Here is a 17,651-nt window from a genome sequence, read left to right on the forward strand (position 1 = left end):
GCAGGGCAGTGGCCAAGCCCTATTCAAATTAAACAGATGAAGAGAAGTAGTTTCCCAAAAGAAAACATCGTGGGGTGCTGGGGTGAACTGGGGAGCCTTGTGGATTCCAGGGGGAAGAGTGTTCTAAGCTGTGGGAATGGCAAATACAAAGGCCCTAAGGTGAGCAACTTGCTTGCCAAGTTCGAGGTTCAACAAGGCCACTTCTGCTATCGTATCTTCTTCTTCCCTGCCAACCAAATCCAGAATAGTGAGTTATCGAACACACACACACACACACACACACACACACACTGTTCCTTATTCAACTGTAATGCTTTTTCACCATCGCTTGGTAACTTTGTATACCTCTTCCTTCATACTTGACTAGTTAAAAATAAAATAAAAAAACTATTTCACTGCTCTTTTTTAAAGTGGGTGTGATTGAGTTAAAACATATTTACTTGACTTAAGCTTAATTATTTATCAGTGGGAACCTGAAAAGGGAGCCAGAGAGGCCAAGAGGTTAGGGTGGAGTAGAGGGGGTGGGGAAGGTAAGCTGCGGTGCAGGGGGCGCAGACTGGAGGAATGGGGGCGAAGTGGGGCAGGGAGGGTCTGGGGAGTGAGAGGGAAAGGTAGGTGCCAGAGGTCCAGGGGTGGGATTAGGAGTTGTGGGGTGGAGAAGGTAAGCGGGATACTCTGTGGATAGATTAGAAGGGCTAGAGGAGGCGGCGCTAGTGGGTTGGAAGGGGTGGGATTGGAGGTCGGAGAGGCCCACCTGAGGTTAGGAAATGGAAAGGTGGGAGGAGGTGGGAGTTAGAGGCTGGGGACTGGGGTGCAGAGGGCAGAGTGAACTGGGGGGTGTTCAGAAGAGTACTGGCGTTGGCACTTCAGAGGCTTGCCCAGAGAAGGCGCGGCCAGCCGACGGTGCAAGCTACAAGGCCGAGGAAGTCCGCGGCGAGAGGCGTGGTTGGGGGTGTGTATTACAAGGTATTCCCCCCACCAACTCCTCTTGCCTTTCCAAGTCTTTTCCTCTGGTTCCGCCTCCTTTTCAGGAATGACGTGCCCTTCGCCCAATCAGAACCGCGGGCCTGGCGCGGCGCAGCCAACCGTGCGGCGCGGGGAGGAGCTGGGGAGGGGGCTCGCAAGGCTAGGGGAGGGGGCGAGGGGCCTCCTAGGGCTCCGGAGCGGCGACTGGCGAGCCATGGCTTTGGGGCTGCAGCGCGCAAGGTACTGAGGTTCGGGGGCAGGAGTTCTGGGAATTGGGGGGGCTCCCTTCCTGGAGACCCCTGAACTGGATTGGGGGGGTTCGCGGGTGCGAGCCAAGGAAGCTCCGGGGCGCGCAGTTGAAGGCACATCCCCGCCGCACTATCCACCGTCGGGGACTGCAGGGGTGGGAGATTCCCTACGACCCTGGCTGCCCCGCCCCTCTTACCAAGAGCGGCTTCGGGGTCCCCGATTTCCGGCTACCCAAGGCTCCCTTCCCCACCTGGTTGCGGGTGGAACTTGGGATTCCTGAGAAATTAGGGTTGATTGCATTTGAGCAGTACCCGGGCTTCTGCGTCAGATATTCTCTCTCCGCATATTGGTCCCTCTTAGCCTCTGAACCCCGCAAATGGAGGATGTTCTTTGCCACCAGGTCCCTGGGATCCTAGAAGATATGGGCTACCCCTAAATTGAGGCTTCTCATGTATAGGGAGTGCCTTGGAATGGCATTCAGCTCCTGAGTTGAAGAAAGGACAGATCTCCTCTGATGGTACTCTTCGTGACAGTCTCCCAAACCTTGGGATTCCCTAGAAATGGACAGAGGGGAGCCCCTTTCAGAATTCGTCTGGGACCGTTCCCAGGAGCCTTTTTGTATTCTTTAAAAAGGCAGAGTTACCCCCTTAAATAACAGGGAAACAAGCTGGACTCACTTTCCAAAGTCTGGCCCCTCATCTCACCCCTCCAGCCCCATTTTGAGGGACAGGGGAGCCCCATCCAAGTTTTATTTGGGGGAGACTCCATGGCGGGGTGCTCTGAGCCTGCAGGCCGTGATGGGAGCACCCCTGCCGCAGTGCTCAGCTGGGGTCATCCCAGGCAGAGGATGGGTTTCTGGGTTCACCTCCCAGCAGGTGCAGCTCTGCTGGAACACAGAGGAACCTGTGCCCTAGGGCCGCTGCCCAGGTCGGGGAGTCCTGTCTGGCCATGTTCTCATGGGACTGTGGAAAATGCTCTAGGTCCTCAGCTTTCCCTGTCCAATGTGAGGCACCCAGTAAGCCTCACCCCCTTCCCTCCTCCCTGGCTTCTCAGGCCTGATTGGATCCGTGCACACCCCATGTTTCTTACCCCCCCATCTTCTCCCCCTTCCCCCATTCTATTCCAGGCCCTGGCTCTGGGCCTACCAGGGAACTCCGTCCCACTCCTTTTGGGCCAGCTGCCGTCCCGCCCCTCTCAGCACCCCCTCCTGGCTGGGGGGGGCCCCTCTTGGCTGAGCTGGGGTGCCCCCCTCCCCACCCAAGGCCAGCCCTTTCCTGTAGAGTCATCTCACTGCCACGCGCCACCCACTCGTAACTCGCACCCGGGTCCTGGCTGCACTGCGTCCCCTCCTGCACCCCCTGGATGGCCCATCAGCCAAAGGGGGCCTGGGCGATGGTGAGTGGGCCCCCACACCCCCTTTCCCCTTTCCCTTCCTCTAGCTGGGCTTGGCTGCCATCCCACTGTGGGCAAGGATGCTCTTGGGAAGTCCCTGGTGGGTGCAGCTTGCAGCCTAGAGTGCCCAGTGAGGAACAGGGCTCCCGGAGGAGCTAGGATTTGGGGGGCCAGCACCCCACCAGATTACCATGTCCTTGGGAACAAGCAGAGTCAGGCGCCAGAGAGACTCCCCCAGACCCCCATGCCAAATCCCTTCACAAACCCAAACCCTGCCTCTGGTCTCTCAAGACATCTCTGGACAGTGCCAAGGGGCATCCTTGCCCAGCTACAACCTAAGCCCCCACCCACCAAATCCTCTGTGCTTTCTGTAGGACCCCCCTGCCAATACCCAGCTAAGTGTCAGAAGAGAAAGGCCCAGAAGAGCCCTGAATGTGGGTCAGGGAATCCCTAATTTTACTGTGCCTTTCTCATGGGTGGCAACTTCTTCAGGGCAGGGAAGAGGTGAGCTTCTCTCCTTCCTGGTTGGAGGGGGGCACTGGGCCCCAACCCCCATTCTCAGGCCTCACCCTCTGGCCGCCAGGCCCTGGCCCCACCCCTGTTCTCGGCTGGAACATGGAGGAAGGGTGGCAGGGTTCCAGCTGCACGTCCCAAGCTGGGCAGAGTGCCAGGGGGCTGGACCAGGGCTGGGCATGGGGCCAGCTGGGGAGATCTGGAGGCAGCAGGGGTGTGAGGGGGGAAGGGACTGAGGCTGCTAGGCAAAAGAGGGGCAAGGCAGGGGCTCCTTGGGTGGCGGGCACACCTGCCAAGAGCACAGGCCCTAAAGCCAGGGTTCAAATCCCATCTCACCCACCACCTGGTGGTGTGGACTTGTGTCAGTGACTGCTGCTCTGAGCCTCAGTTTCAGATCCTGGAAATATGGGGTGGCTGGGTGCAGTAGCTCAGGCCTGTTATTCCAGCACTTTGGGAGGCTGAGGTGGGTGGATTGCATGAGTTCAAGACCGGCCTGGGCAACATGGCAAAGTCTCATCTATACTAGAAATACACACATTGTGTGGCAGTGAGTGTCTGCAGTCCCAGCTACCGGGGCGGCTGAGGTGGGAGGATGGCTTAAGCCTGGGAGGCAGAGGTTGTAGTGAGCCAAGATCAGGCCACTGCACTCCAGCTTGGGCAATAGAGCCAGGCCTTGTCTCAAAGAAAAAAAAAAAAACAAAGAAAAGTGGGGATCACACCCCCTTTTCATCACCCCAGATCAAGATGAGGAGCCAGTAGTGAGGAAGCAGACAGTGGGGGGTGTGACACCCAATAGGTGTGCCATAAATGGAGTTCGATTCAAGAGTAGACAGACCTGGCTTGAATCCTGGCTCTGCTACTAAACGCTGTGTGGCCTCAGGCAAGTTTCATCACCTCCTTGGGCCTGCTTCCTCATCGGGGTAAACGGGAAAAATAATTGCAGGAACATGGTCGGATTGACTGAGAAGTGGTTCAGCGTGGTTCAGGGTAGATGGAGGGCGCTGGGTTACTCAGGCTGAGGATGCCAATGCTCTGACTCTCAGTTTCTGTCTCTATAAAAGGGGAGATCAGGCCGGGCGCCATGGCTCATGCCTATAATCCCCGCACTTTGGGACGCTGAAGTGGGTGGATCATGAGGTCAGATCGAGACCATCCTGGCTAACATGGTGAAACCCTGTCTCATCTCTACTAAAAATACCAAAAAAAAAAAAGTGGTAGTCATGGGTGCCTGTAGTCCCAGCTACTCGGAAGCCTGAGGCAGGAGAATCGCTTGAACCAGGGAAGCAGAAGGTGCAGTGAGCCGAGATTAAGCCACTGCACTCCAGCCTGGGCGACAGAGCAAGACTCGGTCTAAAAGAAAAAAAAAAAAAAAGCGGGGGAGATCACTTCTACTGCTCTATAGGGCTGTAGTAAGGACTTAATGGGGTCTCCAGCTCCGTGAGTGTTCAGCACACCAATGCTCTCATTATTGCACTATCACTGTTATTTAGTCCTCCTTTTAAGCTTTTAAGATGCTTGTGTAAAAACCATGTACGTAATAGCATGCACACACCACACCATGGGGCGTGTAGAGTAACCCACAGGCTACTCTAAAGCCCAAGAGGCTCCTAAGCCTTTGCTTTTCATCCCTGACATGCGCAAAGGGAGAATAATAAGTTTAACCTGGGCCAGGCGCGGTGGCTAACACCTGTAATCCCAACACTTTAGGAGTCCAAGGCAGGCAGATCACCTGAGGTCAGGAGTTCGAGACCAGCCTGGCTAAGATAGTGAAACCCCTGTTTCTACTAAAACTACAAAAATTATCCAGGCATGGTGGCAAGTACCTGTACTCCCAGCTTCTCAGGAGGCTGAGGCAGGAGAATCACTTGAATCCGGGAGGCGGAGGTGACAGTGAGCCAAGATCGAGCCACCACACTCCAGCCTGGGCAGCAGAGCAAAATTCCATTTCAAAAATAAAAAAAAAGTTTAACCTTTGTATAACACTATTTGCCAGGCCCTGTTTTCTAAGCCCTTGACGTATATGTGAACTCATTTAATCTGCAAAACAACCCTATGAGCTAGGTGCTGTCTCTATGCTCAGGGAGGCTGTGCCACTTGTCCAAAGTCACACAGCTCATAAGTAGTGGAGTCAGGATTGGAACCCTGAGCCAGAGGAACTAGCCCCCACACTTCCTGGTAGAACATCCAGAGGGCAGGCTGGGAGCTGGAAGGAGGGTCCCTCCGCAGCCACCAGCTGGCTCCTTCTATGGAAGAAGCAGCCCAGCCACAGAGAGGATTACAGAGCCCAGCTGTCTGGGAGGTGAGGCGCTGGCCCCACCTCCCTGCTGATTCCCACTCCCTGTTCCCTCTTTCAGGCCCCCAGCTCAGTGAGGCCCTCTAGCCCCCACCCTCTGGGCAGGAAGACAAACAGGGCTGGAACAGAACAGGACGGAATGTCCTCTCAGGCAGGCAGGACTGAGGCCCCTGCCCCCACGAGCCAGGCGGGAGGGGACAGGACAGGGTGATATCTCCCCCGCTCCTGCCCTCTCCGATGCCTCCCACCCTGCTGTACTGTGGACTTTATTTTCCTTCTGCCTCCAGACAGGAAAATAGCCCCTCACCCTGGGGGGTGGGGTTGATGCCACCCCAGAAGCAGCCTCTGCTCTTGAATTTAGGAAGGGATAGTGTCCCCTCCTAGAGGTTCTGCTTCAGTCAGATAGATCCCAAGGAGGGGATGAGAGAAAAGCCTGAAAACTGGAAACTCATGGCCCAGATTCGAGTCCCAGCTCTGCTAGTTGTTGGCTTTGGGGCTTCTTGGGCAAGGACTTCACCTCTCAGCATCTCAGTTTCCCCATTGTAAAGTGGAAGTTTAAAATGCCCCGTCTGCTGGGCGCAGTGGCTCACCCTGTAATCCCACCACTTTGGGAGGCGGAGGTGGGCAGATCACTTGAGGTCAGAAGTTCGAGACCAGCCTGTCCAACATGGTGACACCCCGCCACTACTAAAAATACAAAAATTAGCCGGGCATGATGGTGGGTTTCTGTAATCCCAGCTACTTGGGAGGCTGAGGCAGGAGAATCGCTTGAACCTAGGAGGCAGAGGTTGCAGTGAGCCGAGATTGTGCCATTGCACTCCAGCCTGGGCAACGAGAGTGAAACTTTGGCTCAAAAATAAACATAAGTAATTTTAAAAGTGTAAAAATAAATAAATAAATAAATAAATAAAATGCCTCCCTCCTAGGGCTCCCCTGAGGATTGGAGGAATTACATAGTTCAATGGCAAGTATATAAATGCTTAGCAAATGGCAGCTGCCTATTACTAATGGTAATATTTATCAATATTGTAAGTGTAGATGAGATTATATATCCAATATGCTACACTAGACTATACAATATACTAGGTGTAACACATCATATAATAATCTTTTATTTTGTCTATTTTTGTTAATTTTTTTTTTTTTTGAGACGGAGTTTCGCTTCTTGTTACCCAGGCTGGAGTGCAATGGCACGATCTCGGCTCACCGCAACCTCCGCCTCCTGGGTTCAGGCAATTCTCCTGCCTCAGCCTCCTGAGTAGCTGGGATTACAGGCATGCACCACCATGCCCAGCTAATGTTTTGTATTTTTAGTAGAGACGGGGTTTCACCATGTTGACCAGGATGGTCTCGATCTCTTGACCTCGTGATCCACCCGCCTCGGCCTCCCAAAGTGCTGGGATTACAGGCTTGAGCCACCGCGCCCGGCTTATTTTTGTTAATTTTTTGTTGTCTTCTTTTAGATACAGAGCCTTGCTCTGTCACCCAGGTTGGAGTGCAGTGGCACAATCGTGGTTCACTGTAACCTCGAATCTGGGTTCAAGCAATCCTCTGCCTCACCCTCCCAAGTGACAACTGCTTCCAGCTTTAATTGTGCATGAAAGTAAAGAGGCTGGTCATGGTGGCTCATGCCTGTAATCCCAGAATTTTGGGAGGCCAAGGTGGGAGGGTCACTTGAGTTCAGAAGTTCAGGACCAGCCTAGGCAACAAAATCACACACACAAACACACACACACACATACGCACAGTCTCTACATGAAAAAAAGTACAAAAATTAGCTGGGTGTGCTGGTGCACACCTGTGGTCCCAGCTACACGAGAGGCTGGGGCTGGAGGATGGTTGAGCCTAGGATGCTGAGGCTGCAGTGAGCCATATTTATGCCACTGCACTACAGCCTGAGCAGCAGAGCAAGAGCCTGCCGAAAAAGAAAGAGGGAAAGAGAGAGAGGAGAGAAAGAGAGAGAGGAAAGAAAAAGAAAGAGAGGAAGGAAGAAAGGAAGGAAGGGAGGGAGGGAGGGAGGGAAGGAAAAAAGGCTTTGGGTTGGGTTCGCAGAGACCTGGAGTTTCAATTTGAAGACAGTGGCAGAAACAGAGAGAAGAGCTAAAATCCTGGACATAAACCCAGGCCCATAGAGAGAGAATGAGAGTTCAGGCAGACCATTGTTTAAAGGCAGGCCTCCCTATTTGTGGGCAGGCACTGCACCTCTCTGAGCCTCCGTGTCCTCATCCGTTCATTGGGATGTTATCAACTTCCCTCTGGGTTGCCTGAGCATTAGGCAGGTTAACGTAAGTTTCACACTTGGCACTGGGAGTGACAGAATAGTAAAAGCTGGATAAGTGGCAGATATTTCTGGCAAAATGACACTTATTCTTCCAATCCCATGTGCAAAATGTAGGTATTTGAAATGGATTGCAGGGGAGGGTGAGTGGTGAACAGAACAGGTTGCTTTGCTGTGTCATCCTGGTGGGTCCCTGCCCCTCTTAGGGCCCCTGTTGGTGGTTTGTCGTTAGACTTTGAGATCTACGTTCCAAGATTCTCAGGATGGTTCAGTTGAAGGAAAAGGGCAGGGGAGGAGATTCTGGGAAGCTGTAGGGCAAGGGGCCTGGGAGTCTGTAGGCATCTCCTTCGTGGGCCCTCCCTCCTCTGGCCCTGGGCCAGTTCAGCCAGCCCCCTCCCAGCAGGGGCCCTCCCTGTCCCCCAGGAAATAAACTGCAGATAAGTCAGGGAGGGGACAGAGCGGTCATAGGCGCACCACGGAGAGGAGCGAGGCGGCGGAGGCACCATGGGCAGGCAAGACCACAGGTAAAATCCCGGCTAGGAAGGGCTCCACAGTGTAGCCCTCGCGGGCCCAGAGAGCGCCGTGAACTCGCCACGGCCACACATCGAGGTCTGCACAGCCCCGGCCCAGCCCCCCACGAGCCCTGGCCCCACGTGGCAGTGCCCTACGGGCTCGTTCCGCGCTCCTCTTGTCTTTTCCGAGTCGCCACCAGTGAACGCTGCCCATGCCCTCAGGTCGGCCACCGAGCTCCGCAAGGAAAAGTCCCGGGATGCGGCCCGCAGCCGGCGCAGCCAGGAGACCGAGGTGCTGTACCAACTGGCGCACACGCTGCCCTTCGCACGCGGTGTCAGTGCCCACCTGGACAAGGCCTCTATCATGCGCCTCACCATCAGCTACCTGCGCATGCACCGCCTCTGCGCCGCAGGTGAGCCCCGCCTGGGGAAATTCCCATAATGACCAGGCCCTGCCCATGAAAAGCTACATCCCTGGGAGGCTCCTCCTCCGGGAAGCCACAGACCGACAAAACCCCGCCCGCTGGTGACGTCTTCCCAGCGGAGCCCCACCCCCTGGAAGCCACATCCCATGGGAGGCCCCGCCCCCTGTGAGTTTCCAGCCACCTGGGAGTCCCGCCCCCTTAGAAGTCCATCACTTGTGAGGCCCCGCCTCTCGAAAAAAGGCTTTTGGAAGCCCCGCCTCCTTAGGATGCTCAGAGAAACCCCTAACCCCTCAACCCTTGCGATTTGGTCCTCTAGGAGACTCTCCCAGATGGATAGGCGCTGGTCTCATAACAAATCCACTGGGAGTCTGCGCCGCCCAACTTTTCATTACCGTAGCTGAGAGTCCCTTGTCCCTTCCCTACCCTGCTAGTTCTAGGTCACTTGTTCTCTTTGTAGGCATTTCCTTGAATTTCCATCCAGTTAGAATTGCACCCCGCAGTGGGCTTTGCCACACACGTTCACGCGCACACACACGCACACACGCACACACACACACACACACACACAGTCACACAGTCACACACACACACCCCATGGAATCCCAGGATCCTGAAAAGGGAGAAAGTAGCATTATTCCCTGGGATGCTCTTCCCATTTGATTTCTCTGCCCCATAGAATTTTACTTTTCTAGGAGGCTTTACCCCTTTAGAAGTCTGTCCCCCTGGGAGTCCCTGCTTTTCTAGAGTTCTGTCCCTCTGAAAGGTCCTGCCCTCCATGAGTTCCAAACAGGAGGCTTCCCCCTCAGCTCTGTATTACAACTGCCCATAGGTCCTGGCCTCTTCCTATTTTGACCCTGGAGAGATCCATCCACTTAGAATTCTGTCCTCCAAGGAGGCCCATCCACATCCTTAGAATTCTGTTCCCTTTGGAGACTCCTACTTCCTTAGAATTCTGCCCCCTGGGAGGCCCTGATTCTAATTCGAGTGCTTCATGGTCCTGCTCTCTTCCTTGGGAATCCAGGCCACTAAGATGTACCCCCACACATTTGGGGGTGCACATAAGTTTCTCTGACTGAGGAAAGGCAGAGGGAGGCTAGCTAGGGTCAGTCCGCAACTGACTTAGAGATGCCCCCATCCTCCCTGCCCCGGGTACCAGGGGAGTGGAACCAGGTGGGAGCAGGCGGAGAACCACTGGATGCCTGCTACCTGAAGGCCCTGGAGGGCTTCGTCATGGTGCTCACCGCCGAGGGAGACATGGCTTACCTGTCGGAGAATGTCAGCAAGCACCTGGGCCTCAGTCAGGTGAGAGGTGCTCCCTGCTCTGTGCCTGGCCCTGTACTGGTGATGCTGGGGATACAGTGATGACCAGCACAGCCGTAGCCCCACCTTTATGGGACTCACAGTACAAAGTGAGTCCCATAGGTATGTCACTAGACAGGAAAACCCAGAATGGTCAGGGCTGGGATGGGACAGTCTAGGGGGCTGTGGAAGCCCAGGGGTGGGGTGTACCTGACCCAGCCTGGGTGGGAATGGAGGGCTTCTGGGAGGAGGGGCATCTGAGCTGAAATCTGAAGAACTTAGCTGGTCAAAGGAGTATGGAGAATGGATGGGATCAGTGAAGAATGTACGTGGCAGAGGGAACAGAGGAGGCAAAGGCCAAGAGGTGAGGGAAAAAAAAGAGTATTTGGGGGAAATAAAGAAGTTGGCCACATGCAGTGGCTCACACTTATAACCCTAGCACTTTGGGATGCCAAGATGGGAGGACAGCTTGCGTTCAGTAGTTCAGTGTTTCACGTGGGCGACATGGCAAAATCCCGTCTTCACCAAAAATATAAAAAATTCACCAGGTGTGGTGGCACACACCTGTGGTCCTAGCTACTTGGGAAGCTGGGCGGGAGGCTCACTTGAGCCTGGGAGGTGGAAGTTGCAGTGAGCCGAGATCACACCAGTACACTCCAGCCTGGGTGACAGAGCAAGACCCAGTGTCAAAAAAAAAAAAAAAAGAAAAGTTTATCCTCCTAGGTGCAGAGTGCAATAGGAGAAGCTGAGAGATAAAAGGCTAGAGAGGTCATCAGGGTAGGCTGTGGCCAAATTTAAAGCCAAGTTAGCTTTATCTCCAGGGCCCTGGGGAGCTACAGAACAAATTTAAGCAGTGTAGAGATTGTGCCAGAGAGGTACAGTCAGATTTACATTTTTGAAAGATCCCTCTAGGTACTGCATAGAGATAGATTTGGAGGGAGTGAGATCAGAGGTTGAGAGATCAGCAAAGGGTAGATGCCAGTCTCAGGTGGGAGAAGAAGAACAGGGGCAGGAGCCATGGGGATGGAAAAATAGAAACAAAAGACATTTAGAAAGTAGACCTAACTTTCCTTTTTTTAAATTAACATGGAAGGCTTCACGCATTTGCATATCATCCTTGCGCAGAGGCCATACTAACCTTCTCTGGGTCTTCCGATTTTTAGCCTATGTGCGGCCGAAGCATGCATAGAAAGTAGAACTAACTTTAATTCATCCTTACAGCAAGGCCCATGAGAGAGTTCCCATTCTTTTTTCTATCTCACATAAATGGGTTCCGTAGTTGGTATCTGTTCCTTTTCTCTGCCTCGTTACCCCACTCCTGGTACCAATTCCCCTGTTAATTGAGTGAGCATTTGGACCCAGAGAGATGAATGTCAGAAGATCCCAAAGCTAGGAAGTGGCAGAGCCAGAATTCGGCTCCAGCTACAAGAGATGCTATCAGAGGAGCGAGATCTCCCTCTTTCCCTGTTCACCAGCACCAGCACCATTCACATGGTGAGCCAACAGAGTCCACCTTCACCTGTGTCCCCTCCTAGCACCAGGCTCATTTCCCAAATTGAAATGAAGAGTTGGGTTTTCAGTCTGCCAGACAGGTGTGATTTAAATGGAGTCTCATCTCAGTGCATGGAGAGCCTTGCACTTACTCTTCCCTCTTTCTAGAATACTCTTACTCCAGGGGCCACAAGGCTACCTCACTTGCTTTGTTCAGCAGCTTTTTTAAATGTCACCTCTTTAAAGAAACTGTCTAGACCACTCTCTCTAAAGCAGCCTCCCATCATTGCATCACCTTTTCCTGCTTTTGTGTTCTTCATGTTACTTGTTATGTTATTATTATATGCTCTTTCGTTCACTGTCTGTCTCACCCCACTGGCCAGTAAGCTCTTCAAGGCAGGGATTTGTGTGTGTGGCCACCGCGTCCATACCATTTAGAAGAGCTGGGTGCGGTGACCCCCACCTATAATCCCAGTACTTTGGGAGGCCAAGGTGAGAGGACTGCTTGAGCTCGGGACTTTGAGACCAGCCTGGGCAACATAGTGAGACCCCTATCTCTACAAAAAGTTTTTTTAAAATTAGCTGAAAGCCAGTGCCGTGGCTCACACCTGTAATCCCAACACTTCGGGAGGCCAAAGTGAACAGATTACTTGAGGTCAGGAGTTCGAGACCAGCCTGGCCAACATGGTGAAACCCCATCTCTACTAAAATTACAAAAATTAGCTAGGCATGGTGGCACACACCTGTAGGCCCAGCTACTCAGGAGTCTGAGGTAGGAGAATCACTTGAACCTGGGAGGTAGAGGTTGAGCTGAGATTGCGCCATTGCATTCTAGCCTGGGCAACAGAGCGAGACTCCATCTCAAAAATAAATAATAAATAAATAAATAAATAATAGCTCGGTGTGGCAGAGCATGTCTGTAGTTCCAACTACTGAGGAGGCTGAGGTGGGAGGATCAGATTGCTTGAGCCCAGGAGGTTGTGGCTGCAGGAAGTCATGATTGTACCACTGCACTCCAGCCTGGGCAACAGAGCAAGACCTGTCTCAGTCAATCAATCAATCAATCAATAGAAGAGAGCCTGGCACTTGGTAGGTGCTGAATAAATGCTTGCTCAGTGGGTGGATGGATGGATGGATGGGTGGATGGATAGATGGATGGATGGATGGATGGATGGATGGACAAATGGATGGATAAATGAATGGGGAGATGGTGAAATCATCCAAGCTCGAGAATCAGAGCAGGGGGATGAGGATGGGATGGAGGAGATGGGTCAGAGGCCCTGGTAGACCCCACCCCACTCTTGTCCCTCGCAGCTGGAGCTCATTGGACACAGCATCTTTGATTTCATCCACCCCTGTGACCAAGAGGAGCTTCAGGACGCCCTGACCCCTCAGCAGAGTGAGTTCCCCGGAGGCCTCTGTCCCCACTGTACAGAGGAGGAAGCTGAGGCTCTACCCCTCCCTCAGCATATCCTCTCCTCTTCTGGAACACCAGACTAAGACAAGTAGGAAGAGGAGAGATGGCCCTGCCCTGGGGAGTTTGAGGGGACACATACTACCCCTGGGGGACCCTCTCTGGTTCCAGATCCTAATTATTGGGATGGAGCTGGGGACGCCTGACCAGCCAGGGTGCTGGAGGGCACTGGGCTTGTGTGCAGCTGTCTGTGACCTCCCCACGATCCCGGGCCTCCCCAGCCCTGTCCAGGAGGAAGGCGGAGGCCCCCCCCACAGAGCGGTGCTTCTCCTTGCGCATGAAGAGTACACTCACTAGCCGTGGGCGCACCCTCAACCTCAAAGCGGCCACCTGGAAGGTGCGTGGGGCCTGGCTGGAAAAGGGCAACGATGCCGGGGCGGCCAGGGCTGCTGGTGCTGGGTGTGAGCGCCGAAAGATCTCAAAGGGTGCTGGAGTCTTGGCATCCCCTGGGCTGGGAACCCTGCGGGGCTCACTCAGGTCGGGTCTAGTGGGTCCTTAGGGCATCAAGGAGTGTGGGTGTCTGTGGAGTCGGGACCTGGGGCTTCTGTAAGCTCTTAGGATGAGTCCCTATGGGCCTGGGGTAGGGGTCCTCAGCCCCTTTGAACCTGGAGTCTTCACAGTGTTGGAATCTGGAGTCCTCACGCGCTCTAAGCTGCGTCTCAGCTCCCTGGGGGGCCACAGGACGCATTTTCTAGCCCCATGGATGGTTTCAGACCAGGAGGCATCACTGCCTTGTCCCCTCTCCACACCCCCCCACCGTCTTGGCCCCCAGGTGCTGCACTGCTCTGGACATATGAGGGCCTACAAGCCACCCGCACAGACTTCTCCAGCTGGGAGCCCCAACTCAGAGCCCCCGCTTCAGTGCCTGGTGCTCATCTGCGAAGCCATCCCCCACCCAGGCAGCCTGGAGCCTCCGCTGGGCCAGGGGGCCTTCCTCAGCCGCCACAGCCTGGACATGAAGTTCACCTACTGTGACGACAGGTGGGCAGGGCCCCCCTTCCCTCTGCCCAAGTTCAAGTGCTCTGTTTCCCTCCCCACCTCCACACCCCACATTTCTCTCTCTCTTCTTTCTTTCTTACGTCATCCATCTCTCTCTCTGTGTCTGCCTGTCTCTGAATTTTCTAAATGTCTTTTTTATCTTTACTTTTTTTTATTAAAACACTACCTCGCCATTTGCCCAGACTGCTCTCAAACTCCTGGGCTCAAGCCAACCTCCCACCTTTGCCTCCCAAAGTGCTGAGATCACAGGTGTGAGCCACCGTGCCCGGCCTCCTTTTGTCTTTCATTCTCTCTCTGTCTCTGAGTCTTTCTCTTAGTGTCTATCTCTCTTTGTCCCTTTTCTTAAATGAATGAGTCAAATTGTGTCAAGCAGTGTGGTGCACAGGTTCTGGGAATTAGGACGTGGACATCTTTAGGGGTCATTATTCAACCCACCACGCTCCTCTTGTCCTGTTTCTTACTCCTTTTCTCTCGGTTACAATCCTGTCCCTCTACATCTTGCTGGCTTTGTCCCTGTGTCCCCTGCTGCCACTTCCCTCTACCTACCCTCCCTCTCAGCCAGTTGCATCCTGACCAGACCCCACTCTGCCTCACCCCCAGGATCGCAGAAGTGGCTGGCTACAGTCCTGATGACCTGATTGGCTGTTCTGCCTACGAGTACATCCACGCGCTGGACTTCGATGCAGTCAGCAAGAGCATCCACACGTGTATGTACCCCATTTCCCCAGGCCTGGAGCCAGCTGCCACATGGCCCACAGCCGATACCAGGACCCCAAGCTCCCCTCACCCCAGAATGCACTCCCTCCCCACCCCAACACCAGCTCCCTGCTCCTCAAGCCCCAAGGACCCGTCTCCTTCCTTGCTCCCTCATACCCAGCCCCCAGATCTTTCTCTCCCCAGTTGCACCCTTGGTGGCCCTGACCCCTCCCCATCCCCCTCCTCAGTGCTGAGCAAGGGCCAGGCAGTAACAGGGCAGTATCGCTTCCTGGCCCGGAGCGGTGGCTACCTGTGGACCCAGACCCAGGCCACAGTGGTGTCAGGGGGCCGGGGCTCCCAGTTGGAGAGTATCATCTGTGTCCATTTTTTAATCAGGTAAGCAGGAGGAAGGGTTGGGGTGCCTGTGTGGGGGCCTGGTCTGTATGTGTGGACAGGTGTGTGTGTGTGTGTGCATATGAGCATGCATGTGTATCATGCATAAGTGTTTGTGAGGGAGTGTGCACATGCACACATGTGAGGAATGTGTGCGGCCATGTAAATGCTGTTGTGTGTGCCTGCATGTACACAGGTACATGTATGGGTGTGTGGACTGTTAATTTGTTTTTACTTGCTGCAAACCTCTGCTTAAGTGGACTCTTCATTCAAATTAGAAAGGGCTCTACATTTGGTGGATGTGGTGGCTCACACCTGTAATCCCAGCACTTTGGGAGGCCGACGTGGGCGGATTGCCTGAGTTTGGGAGTTGGAGACCAGCCTGGGCAACATGGCAAAACGCTGTCTCTACCAATAATAGAAAAAAATTAGCCGGGTGTGGTGACACATGCCTGTAATCCCAGCTACCTGGGAGGCCGAGGCACGAGAATCGTTTGAACCCAGGAGGAGGTTGCAGTGAGCCGAGATTACATCACTGCACTCCAGCCTGGGCAACAGAGCAAGACTCTGTCTCAAAAAGAAAAAAAAGCCTCTACATTCAAGTTAAAATAAGAAATGTAACAGAATCCTGGGGTCTGTTTTGCATTTTAAAAATTGGTGTGTGGCTCATGCCTGTAATCCCAGCACTTTGGGAGGCCAAGGAAGGAGGATTGCTAGATCCTAGGAGTTCAAGACCAGCCGGGTCAAAGTCGTTAAGAACAATCTCAAAAAATAAAAATAAAAAAGATGTATGGCTTGCATACAGTAAATTTTCTTTATGGTACACAGGTCTATGAATTTTGACACATGCATGCAATTGTGTAACTACTATCACAACCCAGCTATTGAGCAATAAGTGTGATTGTAACAGTGGTTACACAATTACCACAATTTTGTTTTTTGAGACAGTTTTGCTCTTGTCCCCCAGGCTGGAGTGCAATGGCACGACTTTGGCTTACTTCAACCTCTGCCTCCCAGGTTCAAGCAATTCTCCTGCCTCAGCCTCCCAAGTAGCTGGGATTACAGGCACCTGCCACCACACCCAGCTAATTTTTGTGTTTTTAGTAGAGACAGGATTTCACCGTGTTGGCCAGGCTGGTCTCAAACTCCAGGTTTCAAGTGATCCAGCTGCCTCAGACTCCCAAAGTGCTGGGATTACAGGCGTGAGCCAACATGCCTGGCCATTACCACAATTTTTTACACAAAAATATTCTCTTACAGTCAACCCCTCCCACACTCCCATGTCCCTGGCAACCACTGTCCTCAGACCCCAGAGTTTTGCTTTTTCCAGAGGGTCACATACAGGGAATTATACAGTATGTAGCTTTTTGGGCCTGGATCTTACTTAGCATGATATATTTAAAATTCCTGCATGTTGTGGTCTTTCTTTCTTGTATTTTGTTTGGTTTTGTTTTTTGAGACAGAGTCTCACTCTGTTGCCCAGGAGTACACTGGCGCTCAAGTGATTCTCCTGCCTCAGCCTCCCGAATAGCTGGGATTACAGGCATGCACCACCATGCGCAGCTAATTTTCATATTTTTAATAGAGATGGAGTTTTCACCAGGTTGGCCAGGCTGGTCTTCAACTCCTGACCTCAGGTGATCCACCCGCCTCAGCCTGCCAAAGTGCTGGAATTTCAGGTGTGAGCCCCCGTGCCCAACCCAAATTGTGATTTATATCAGTAGTTCCTTTGTAAATAGTGAATAGTATTCCACGGTATGAATGGAGCAGAGATTTTTAATCCATTCACCAGTTGGAAGACGTTGGGCTATTTACAAGTTTGGGTGATTATAAAAAAAACAGCTACTGTAAACATTCTTATACAAGATTTCATGAGATCACGTTTTCATTTCTCTTGGGTAAACAGGAGTTATATAGTAAGTATATATTTAATTTAAGAAGTTGCCATGGCTGAGCACAGTGGCTCACGCCTGTAACCCCAGCACGTTGGGAGGTCAAGGCAGGTGGATCACTTGAGGCCAGGAGTTTGAGACCAGCCTGGCCAACATGACAAAAGCCCATCTCCACTAAAAATGCAAAAATCATCCAGGTATGGGTGGCACATGCTTATAACCCCAGTTGCTTGGGAGGCTTAGACATGAGAATCACTTGAACCCAGGAGGTGGAGGTTGCAGTGAGCTGAGATTGCACCACTGTACTCCAGCCTGGGCGACAGAGTGAGATTCTGTAAAGAAAAAGAGAAAGAAAGAGAGAGGGAGGGAAGAAGAAAGGAGGGAGGGAAGGAGGGAGGGAAGAAGGGAGGGAATGAAGGAAGGAAGGAAAGAAGGAAGGAAGGAAGGACGGAGGGAGGGAGAGAGGGAAGGAAGGAAGGAAGGAAGGAACCAAGGCTGGGTACGGTGGCCCATGCCTATAATCCCAGCACTTTGGGAGGCCAAGGTGGGTAGATCACCTGAGGTCAGGAGTTCAGGACCAGCCTGGTCAATATGGTGAAACCCTGTCTCTACTAAAAATACAAAAATTAGCTGGATGTGGTGGTGCATGCCTGTAGTGCCAGCTACTCAGGAGACTGAGGCAGGAGAATCACTTCAACCTGGGAGGCAGAGGTTGCAGTGAGCCAAGATCACGCCACTGCATTCCAGCCTGGACAATAGACCAAGACTCTGTTGCCAAA

The 17,651-nt window shown here is 53.1% G+C and overlaps 1 protein-coding gene and 1 non-coding gene across 8 annotated transcripts in view; one reads left to right on the top strand and one right to left on the bottom strand.

Annotated features, from left to right (window-relative positions):
• Positions 1–849: 849 nt before the first annotated feature.
• HIF3A (hypoxia inducible factor 3 subunit alpha) overlaps positions 850–17,651 on the top strand; it is a 42,656-nt gene continuing 25,854 nt past the window's right edge. Inside the window, exons 1-8 of one of the 7 annotated variants that reach the window (XM_037729259.1) lie at positions 1,131–1,206; positions 8,426–8,616; positions 9,785–9,930; positions 12,733–12,817; positions 13,114–13,229; positions 13,665–13,873; positions 14,492–14,598; positions 14,836–14,983. In XM_037729259.1, coding sequence (XP_037585187.1) covers positions 1,181–1,206; positions 8,426–8,616; positions 9,785–9,930; positions 12,733–12,817; positions 13,114–13,229; positions 13,665–13,873; positions 14,492–14,598; positions 14,836–14,983 — 1,028 coding nt within the window. In that variant the 5' untranslated portion in view covers positions 1,131–1,180. Of the gene's footprint in view, positions 953–1,124; positions 1,207–2,396; positions 2,611–8,126; positions 8,216–8,425; positions 8,617–9,784; positions 9,931–12,732; positions 12,818–13,113; positions 13,230–13,664; positions 13,874–14,491; positions 14,599–14,835; positions 14,984–17,651 lie in introns of those variants that run through there. The other 6 variants (XM_037729260.1, XM_037729263.1, XM_037729261.1 and 3 more) reach the window with 6 other exon arrangements.
• Positions 11,008–11,112, bottom strand: LOC119467499. The gene has a single exon (XR_005196039.1). It is a non-coding gene; the product is annotated as a U6 spliceosomal RNA (small nuclear RNA).

This window comes from Cebus imitator, unplaced genomic scaffold, assembly GCF_001604975.1.
Source record: "Cebus imitator isolate Cc_AM_T3 unplaced genomic scaffold, Cebus_imitator-1.0 Scaffold296, whole genome shotgun sequence".
Lineage (NCBI taxonomy): Eukaryota > Metazoa > Chordata > Mammalia > Primates > Cebidae > Cebus > Cebus imitator.